The sequence below is a fragment of the Vitis riparia genome, chromosome 3 (assembly GCF_004353265.1).
Source record: "Vitis riparia cultivar Riparia Gloire de Montpellier isolate 1030 chromosome 3, EGFV_Vit.rip_1.0, whole genome shotgun sequence".
Classification (NCBI taxonomy): domain Eukaryota; kingdom Viridiplantae; phylum Streptophyta; class Magnoliopsida; order Vitales; family Vitaceae; genus Vitis; species Vitis riparia.
Window position 1 is genome coordinate 8,487,319 of NC_048433.1, and position 10,477 is coordinate 8,497,795.

A 10,477-nucleotide genomic window follows, 5' to 3' on the forward strand; every position below is an offset into this window, starting at 1 on the left:
CGAAATATTTTTTATTTTCTTAAATATGTATCCTAAGAGAAATTTCTTGTCTATTTTAGCTCTTAGAGTTTCAATCCCATTCAAAGATACTGAACAAAAAAGGAAAAAATAAATTATCTTATTAGGTTGGTTTTCATATGTGAAACTAAATTTTATAAATATGTATATATATATTTTTTATCTACAAGAATCCTCACCCAATTCCCAAGCTAATCAAGGATGAAAAATAATGAAAAATTCGAGCTCTTGATGCTAACAAAATATTGAATTGGAAGTTCATATTAGTTCAATTGAAGGGATCCATTTCTAAAAATATATTTTTATTCCTTTTTTTAATTAAGAATGTGTTTAACAATATTTTCATTCAAAGGGTCTTTAACTTTTTTTTTTAAGTATTTTTTAAGAGAATCATCCATAAAAAAAATAAAAAAATAAAAATACTATAAGTGATTTTTCAGATTTTTAAAAGTATTTCTCAAGTTTTGCAATACACCTTTTTTTATTTTTTATTTTTATCAAAATAACTTTTTAAGCTAAAAGCTATTCTCAAAATCACTATCAAACATATACTAAACATCCTGATTTTGTCTTTAGATTTTGATTTATCATTTCTTCCTCCTCCACATTTAAAATATAAGTAGAACCCAAAGAAAATTAGAAGGTAGAATTCTGAGTCTCCAAATGAGAAAGTTAATTCCAACTTCCCCGCTTTGCTGAAAGTTTTGTGATTACTTGTCCGGTAGAAAGTTTAAGAAGGTAGAATTGATGACTTCAGTTCACATGCATGGAAGTCTTCATGATTGAGAAATAACGTGCAGGAGAGAGATATGAAGGGCAGGGCCGGCATTTGTATTGTAGCGGGAAGACTCATTCTCTTGACTCTTGGGTCAATGCCGGGGGAACATCATCAAAGAAAGGGGCCATGCCACCACATGTTGCAGAAAGTGGGTTACAATTATCAAGAATTTTCTTCATCTTCTGTCTATCGTTTTCCTGGCCATCACGCACCGATCATGTGCATGTAGTCAGTGCATTCTTCTCTCAAGTCCTTTTGGATCATTTCTCTATTTCTATTAAGATTTAAATTTGGTCCGATTCACACTCCACATAGAAAGAAACACCACCTAGTTTTACCATAAATTTGGCATGAATTACAGCCATCATTCTCGTCTTTTCTTAAGTGCTTATATATGAGAGGGATAAGTGAAACCATTTATTAATTTTTTAAGTGAATAAAAGTGCATTTGACCGTAATTATGAGAAGTATTTTCAGTTTTTCTTATACTTAAACAATAAAAATTTTCAAATATTAAAAAGACTAAACACTTTCCAAAATCACTATTAAATGCATTCTAAGATTCTATCAAATTTAATTTTTGTTTTTGTTTGTTTTTTATTATTATTTTTTTCCATTTAGTAAAATAATTATCAATGCCGAAGTGTATGGTTTCAACACATGGTATTAGGATTAGAAGATCATGCAAGAAATTTATAATTTTCTTAATGAAACCATAGCTACAAATTATAATTTAATCAAACTATAACTCTTGATATTCATAGGTAAGAATTCTTGCAATTGGTGCATTCATATACAAGTCTTTTTTAGATTCCACGTTTTATGGAATCTAGTGAATAATGACCGAAAGAAAGTAACTATTAGAAGGAATTTGAAATCAAAGAAATAGAAAATTTTATTATAGGATTTTTGAAGGGAAGTTTAGAAAATGTTTATACAATATTATTTCAAGTAGTAGATTAATCCATAATTTAGAAGCAAAAATAACAAGGCATAAGATATCCTAAAAAAAGTTAAACATATTTGATGATTGTGTCAAGTTAGTGAAATTGCAACTATTAAAAGGTGATCGAATTCGAATCTTCATGACTAACCATGAATCAATAACATATTATTTTTATCTAATATAGACCATTGTGAATTAAATATGGGTTAATGTCGATAAGTTCAGTGATGGTATCAATTATATTGTGCCTTAAATGGCCTTGTTATGCTCTTATTTACGGTTTCAATTGTTTCTATAGGGACTATGACATGGTTTTTTATGGTGTGACTATTTCTTGGTTAATTTGTGGTTGGTCCATTATGTTGATGTTCTTTGTCTGTCCTTTGGGTTGTATACTTTAATAATGGTTGCCCTCCTATTTTAGGGCCGGCTTATATCTTGGCATGAGTATAGTGGTGGTCTCATCACATTTTTTGCATGGTAGCATGGTGGGCCCTTTAATGGTGTTGTGGCAACTGCTGATTGGTTATAGCATGTCGCTCTTCCTTTGCCACGGCGGCGGATCTATGTGTCCTATGTGATTTATGGTTCCAATTTATGCCCATGATCGATAATAAGATATCTTATAGTATATAGGCTGATAACCTAGAAAGGATTAAGACGAAGAAAAGGACACGCTTTGAAAAAGGTATCCATTTATTAGACTTGGAAATCAAGGATGTCTCTTGACAAAAGGAAAATAAAGCAACACACCATATTGTTCTGACCAATAACACTGATCAGTTTATTATACATCACCATGCTCTAACAGTACCCATACTTGGTTAGAAGTAGTTCCATGATGTTTAATAAGGACGTTGTCCGATATAGTTGCCCCGTGGATCGTAGTTGCATGTGACGAACCACCCTCCTTTGTTGCATTGAACCCTAGCGCACCCAAGGCGCACTGAGTTGCGCCAAACAACTTGAGTATAGTGCCCGCATTGCCCACCAACACATGAGTTGGAGTTGTAGTCATAATTAGACTTCTCCCCCACCCACATGTTTACCGCATCGGTGCCTGTCAATGAAGGGCTGCCCCAGGCAAGGTTCTCACCGTAAGGCCCACCTGAATGCACTAGATTGCAATCGCCAATCCTCTGGTTAGCATAATTCTGGGCGTAGGCAGCCACAGTGTTGTCCCATGACATAGGCCCAACACCAACTTGTGCGCGCGCAGTGTTGTGAGCATTGAGGTAGTCTTGTGGAGAGTTCTGGGCACAGCAGATGTGAGCTAGGGCTAACCCCATGAAACAAAGGAGTGCTAATGGACTCCTACACAACCCCATTTTTTGGTTTCTTTGATGAGAAGTGAGGCTATTGATGAGAACTGAAGCTTGGCTTGAAGGGTACTTATAGGGCAAAGAACTTGGAATATCAAAAGCATCGTACACAAACATTTCCACCAAACGCCCCCTTGGACAAGTTTTCACACGTAAAAGGACACTACTGATGAAATGGCTTCCACGGAGAGCAATATTTGAAATTTCTTCTGGTTGTAACTCATGCGGGCCATACCAGTTTTATCAACACACAACTTTTCTTCTAAAAGGATAAATGAATCAACAATATTTGTGTCAAATTCCTTTTAGACTATGTATGATATCCTTTACACCGTGTATCATAATGGATAAGAATAAATAATGAAATGAATATTTTATTTTTATTCCTATGTTTTCTTAAATAGAAATAAATTTGATGATTTTAATTCTTATATTTGAATGAATAAGAATGAAAGGTTAAAATGATTCTTTATTTATATTTAAATATTCGGTAATAATTGAAATATGAATGAAAATAATAAATAAATAAATTAATAATAATATCCTTATATATAATTTAAATTTATTTTTTTATTTTAAAAGGGCATCATTTAAAAGTTTTTTTTTACTAAATAATAAGATTAAAAAATTAATGTTTACTTAATAAATAAAAATTAATCACAAAAATTTAATGAAAATATAGGGATAAAATAGTAATTTTAAGATATTATATATCATGTCCTATAACCTCCTTTAAAAGATTAATTCAAATTTCACTTATAAGTAGAATTTCATTATTATAGGAATTATTTTTTATTTCACTTTTATTGTCATTTAAATTATTTTTTATCATACAAGGATGAATGAAAAAATAATAAAATATCCCTACTTATCCCTTATTCCCTCTGGTAAAAGACTGTTGTAGATCCAAAGCCGCCAAACCAGTTTGATCAGGATATGTGTAATAATAAAAAATTTATATCTTTTCATATTTGTTTTGTTGGTGAGAAAGCCCTCACTTAAAATTTTCAATAAATGATTATTTGACAGTTTTTTCGAAATTTAATGTATCCTATTATTATATTTAATAATGATTTTAGAAAATATTTTGAGTTTTTTTAATACTTGAAAAATAAATTAAAATATTAGAAATATTAGAAATACTTTCTAAAATTACTGTTAAACGTACTAATAATCTATAAATATCTACAAATGACTTTAACTAATTTAATAATTCATCAATATAATAATAATGATAGATGCTAAAGAACTATATTTGATTTAAAACTTATTTGACAAGGCTTTTAAAAAGTACTCGAAGTGACATAGAATTGAATCTCAATGAGTCTAAAAGATATTTTTGAGAAAAAAAATTAAATGTTTAATAAAATTTAAAAAACACATTTTAAAATCTAAAAAGTCATTTATAGTGTTTTGAAAAATCTCTTATGATGTTCTCCGAAAAAACACATGATAGGTGATTCTCTTAAAAATATTTTTACTAAAAATACTTCAAATAATAACACTATAAAACATATTCTTAATATACTTTTCTTTGTTTCATTTAAGAAGGAAAGTTGAGACAAATCTTACGCCAGTTGATAATATCGGATTCTTCTCAATAATTTCAAAATATATATAGCTTGCCGATTGTTGTTCTTAGTGTCAAAATTATATTTCTTATTTATTTCATTGGGGCATGAAGCTCCAAAATCAGAACCCTGATCAAGGATAAATTCACAGCTACTAGACTATCATCTTTGATGGGATTTAAAGAGAAAAGAAACAATATTATTAAAAAGTGCTTTCTAAAATATCATAATTCAAAAAAAAAATTCTAAATTTATTGCTATAGGAAGGTATCAAATAAAATATTACTTTTGAAAATTTTAACATTTAAATTTTTGCCTATTTATAGAAATAAAAAATAATCATTTTGCAGTGAAAATACAACTTCAATATAATATAAATTTTCAAATCTATTAGGGTGGAAATGAGAAAAAAAGAAAATTAATTTTTCAAAGAAAACTTTAGTTTAAGAGCTAAATTTTAAGAATTTTCTTTTAAACAAACTATTTTAAATTTTAAAATTTTTATTGAAATTGTTTTTTTAAGAGATAACAATTTTATTATAAATTCTTAAATTTGTATTTATTTTAAATTCAATACTTAAACTAACATGTATTTTCAAAAAATATTTTTCTTATGCTTCAAAAAGTATTATAGATTTAAAAATAGATTTTCAATTGACCCGGACAGGAGCCATATTGGCTCAGAGTAGGCACAAGTCACAATTCTACAACATGTCATTTCAGCTTGCAAGATGAGTACTTTTCAAAAGGTTACTCCTAAGGTCCAATAATTCAATCATATAAGTTTGAACATAAATCACTAAATATTGTTATTAATTTCAAGCATATATGTTTGCTTTGATTCATTAAGGTAGAAAAATCCTAAATATCAATTGTAAAATGAGTTTCATTAGAATAAATTAACTCATGATTACTTCTAAATTAGGGCATGCACCTGAAGAATGATATCTTAAATATTAATGTAATTAAGTTACATATTATATATATTTATATTACTTGTTCAATCGTCAAAATACATCCAAACATGACCTTAACTCTACCATTATGTTGGGCTCGTAAAAAATAATAAGCAAAGAAAAATGGATCCTTTCATTTATATACCGAGGAAAACCAAGTTTTGTTTTTTTTTATTAAACTAAATACAACAATCTCTCGACTTCTTGCCCCCATCAAATATTTCTCCTATTTATGCCCGCTAAATTATCAAAGGGAAATTTGTAAAATGGGTTGCAAAAAATATATAAAAACAATTTATTAAATTTAAACATATCTTTTATTTTTCTTCACTCTTTTTTCTTTTAATTTTTTTTTATATATCAAACTTCACATGAATATAGATGCATGGCAGACAATTCAGATATTTACCCTAGAAAACCAAACGTAGCGTGATGACCGAATGGAAAGAAAGAAAGAATATGAAGAAAATTCTTGGTAAATTATAAGTCACTTTATGCAAGATGTGATGCCCTCTTTTGATGTTTTTAACAGACGTAGCAAACGACAATAGGATTGGAATCTGGCATGGACACAAAGGAATGGCTCTCCACGCTCTTCCATACGGATACTTGTCTCTCTCCAGCACGTTATTTCTCAATCATGTCCTCAGCCTATCGTCATCTGTTTACGTAATCGTCCGATGGCGACATTATGTCACCCTCGCGACAAAGATAAGGCCTCAAGACAGCTCATCCATCTCAATCTTTATCTATATCTATTCTTATCATCACTCAAAAATATTTAAACATGATACGATGGTTACAAGAAATTCTCATATTAGTCTTATTCACTCATCTAATTCTTTTAAATTTTTTTAATTTATAATAAATTAAAAATAAATATAATTTATAAATAAAAAATATTACAAATATTTATGATTTTTTTTAATATAAAAATAAATATTTTATTTATCTTTAAAAAATGAAAAAAATGAAAAAAAAAAAAAAAGTTGATGAAGTTGTGGCTAAATCCGCTTTCAACCTATTTTGGGTTTTTTAAACTTCTCAAACTTAGTCATAACATTGTTTATGTTTATTTCAAAGTCTTCCTATAAAAGGCAGGACAGATACCTAAAAAGTTCACCTCATTATCAACCCTAATTATATATGGTTTATATAATTGAATGCGTTGATAAAGAGGATTTTGAAAAAAATATAGGAGTTTATATCATTGAACGCATGGGTGGAGAGGATTTCAAAAAACTAGAGCAACACTTTAAAAAAAACTTATTTTCAATTTTTTTTTTTAAATCATGGTCTAAAGTTATTTTTGAAAAAATAATTTTCATATTTAAATTGAAATTATTTCTTCAAAAAATAACTTCTGTTATAAAAAGTGTTCCAAATTTGAAATAATTTCAAAAATATTATTTTTTAAATTGATGCACTTTTTTTTAAAAAAAAAAAATTCATCCCTGAAGAGAAGATTTTGAATGAGGTAAATGGGTGTGAATTGGAGCAGTGTAAATAAGAAATAAATATTTGATTAAAATAGATGAATAATCCCCAAATTGCAAATCTAATATTTTATATGTTTTTTCTGAAAAATAACCAAATTTTGACATAAATGTTTTTTGTCATTTCAAGTATTTACATGTAGATTTTAAAAGAAATGTTATTTTTGTAAGAAAATAATGAGAATATTTTTATAAAAAAGAAATGGGTGGTTAAATTTCAAAATTTGAGTTCTCTTAGAACCTTTTAAAGAAATAACCCAATAAAAAAGTACAGGCATCAGTACCATAGGAAAAGCAATCACAAACTTTCAACATTGAAAAGTCGAAATTAACCTTATGACTAGAAACAACAAAATTCTATCTATGGTGTATATTTCATTTTGTACTAAAAAAATGAAATATATATATATATGCTTTATATCTAACATAAACTTGGATTAATTCCAAATATAAGTTTACGTTATAGAAACTCAAGAGGAAGAGATCTCTACTCAAACCAAATATCTAAAGATAGAACCAGGAGCATGTTCAGCTTGTTTGCATGTAAGCAGTTCAGGGACTTGTATTTTTTGAAAACGAATTTTTATAATTGATCAAAGGATCCGGTGAAAAAGGGAAAAATACAACTGCAATTCGTTTTGTTGCAGTGGAGTTTGATACATTTTCGAACACGGGAAAAAGGGATCCGGTGAGTGATCATGTTGGTATTGATATTAACTCCATGGTATCTGTCTAAACAGTGAACTGGTCCAGCAATTAGAGGAAGGAAAGCTAAATCATGTTTCCATCGGTTATTCTTCTAGTTCACAAAATCTGAGGAGGTGTTTGTTTTTTGAGCTTTTTGCTAAAAATAATTTATTTTTAGAATTTAGGTTATTTATTTTTCTACTTTTTTATGACTTATTATAAATTTTTTACTGAATAGAAAAAACCAAAATATTAAGGTGTGTTTATATTTTTGAGTTTTTGCTAAAAACAATTTATTTTTAAAATTTAGATTTTTTTTTATGATTTATTATAAATTTTTTACTGAATAGAAAACAACAAAATATTTAATTTTTTTAAAATAAAAAAAATAATATATTGATTTTTTTTATATTTTTTAATACTTAATAGAAATAAAATACTATAAAAACAAACCACATAATATTTAACACTGTTAATCATTAAGGTTATATTTACGATTATAGAATTAAGTAAAAAAAACAAACACAGAGTGTTGTTGTAGTTACCGGGGTTACGGACGATCAAACTACCTCCCAAAGCCTCTACTACAAAGTTGATATGAGGGAATACTTGCCAGAATTTGTTACTATTGGCTTCTCAGGCGGAACAGGAAAAGCATTCCAGATTAACAACATTTACTCATGGAATTTCAGTTCAACTTTGCAACCTCCCAATCTTTTAGAACCAGGAGATGGAATGAAAACAGGATTTGTGGTGGGATTGAGTGTTTGTGTAGTTGTTGTAGTATGTGGGTTGGGATTGGTTTGGCATCACTTGCGGAAGAAGAGGGATAGTGGGGGAGAAGAAGATGGTATTGACTCTGACCTAGCCATGGACGAAGACTTCGAGAAGGGTACTGGACCTAGGAAGTTTTCCTTTGACGAATCGGCTCTTGCAACTAGTAACTTTGCGGCGGGAATCTTGGAGGGAGGGTTCGGTGGGGTCTATAGAGGTTTCTTGAGGGAACTGAACTCTTATGTTGCAGTTAAGAGAGTATCAAGGGAGTCCAAACAAGGGATAAAGGAGTATGCATCTGAAGTGAAGATCATCAGTCGATTGAGGCATCGGAACTTGGTGCAGTTCGTGGGCTGGTGCCATAAAAAAAGAGAGCTCCTATTGGTTTATGAGCTCATGCCAAATGGCAACTTAAGCTCCTGTCCTTTGGAAGAAAAAACCCCTGCTAACATGGGCAATGAGGTATAAAACTGCTCTTGGCTTGGCCTCTTCGTTGCTCTACCTACATGAAGAATGGGAACAGTATGTGGTACATAGGGATATCAACTCGAGTAATGTGATGTTGGACTCAGATTTCAACGCCAAGCTTGGAGATTTTGGACTAGCCAGGCTCGTTGATCATGGGAAAGGGTCACCAACCACAGTTTTAGCTGGAACCATGGGGTACATGGCTCCTGAATGTCTCACGACAGGCAAGGCCAGCAAGGAAACTGATGTCTATAGTTTTGGGAGAAGACCTGTGGAACAAAAAGCTAAAGAGAAGCCGATCAGATTGGTGGAATGAGTCTGGGACCTCTATGGAGTAGGAAAGCTTTTTGATGCCGCTGATCCAAGAGTATCCGACGATTTTGATGAAGAACAAATGGAACGATTGATGATTGTTGGGCTTTGGTGTGCTCACCCAGATTGTGATCTTCGACCTTCCACAAGGCAAGCAATTAATGTCCTTAATTTGGAAGCTTCACTACCAAGACTTCCTTCAAAAATGCCTGTGCCAATGTATTATTCTCCTCCAGTGCTCCAAACTATATCGGGTGGCGCCACCATTTCTGAGAGCAGCCACACCCAGTTTTCCAACTTCTCAAATAGCACAACCTCATCATCAAAGCTCTTTGAATCTCCTAGTTCAACCTCTACTCCATCCGCATCCCTTTTGCACACACACTAATTGGGTTGGAAGCACCGCCTCTATGCTTCTGAGTTTGTTCTATATTTGCAATTGTGATCCATTATATATGATTCCAGTTCTCTATGTAACATATATATAAAAAAAAAAAAATCATTTTGAGCAATCTTTTGGGATATGAAATTTAGTCTACACTAGTTTTGCATGGTTGGCGATGATTGGTTAGCTGATCAGAATTTAATGAATTGTGCTTTAAATTGGTAGGGTAAGAAACTTGATTCATTAAGACTCCAGCTTGATTACATATAGAATAGACTTTAAATTTTCAAAGAGTTTAAATGGAACTTATAGGAAATAGGTAGGAACAATATAATGTTAGTGCAAGTTTGTTTTCATTGGTCTGTTGTTCACTGTTAGCATATATATATATATATATATATATATATATATATATATATATATATATATAATCAAGATCTTCCATTCCACTGACCCAAGAGATGCCAAGAAAGCTCGATCTATTTGAAGTTCTTTTCAAAGGAATTAATCACTCACCATTTGTTAAAAAAAATAAAAAAGAAATAAAGAAGAAAGCTCTATTTGAAGTTTTATCTTTGGAGGAATTGCTTATCATTTGTCAAAAAAAATAACAATAAAAATAAAAATTAAATGAACAATAAAGCCTTGTTTGGAGTTTCTCTTTGGAAGGATTGCTTAACAATTGGGAAAAATACACAACAAACAAGAAAGCATACTTAAATGCTTATTTGCTGCTAATGAAAGCAACTCAGGAGATGTTATTA

General features: G+C 30.3%; 1 protein-coding gene and 1 pseudogene across 1 annotated transcript; one reads left to right on the top strand and one right to left on the bottom strand.

Annotated features, from left to right (window-relative positions):
- Window positions 1-2,420: 2,420 nt before the first annotated feature.
- Window positions 2,421-3,109, bottom strand: LOC117911428 (basic form of pathogenesis-related protein 1-like). Its single transcript, XM_034825799.1, has one exon. It carries the CDS (start codon window positions 3,068-3,070, stop codon window positions 2,588-2,590), a length of 483 nt encoding a protein of 160 aa, XP_034681690.1. The 5' UTR covers window positions 3,071-3,109; the 3' UTR covers window positions 2,421-2,587.
- A 3,061-nt stretch (window positions 3,110-6,170) lies between these two features.
- On the top strand, window positions 6,171-9,716 carry LOC117910919 (annotated as a pseudogene).
- The last annotated feature ends 761 nt before the right edge of the window (window positions 9,717-10,477 follow it).

Excerpts from the sequence above, each read along its gene's own strand:
- LOC117911428 (XM_034825799.1), bottom strand. The coding sequence starts at position 3,070 with ATGGGGTTGTGTAGGAGTCCATTAGCACTCCTTTGTTTCATGGGGTTA.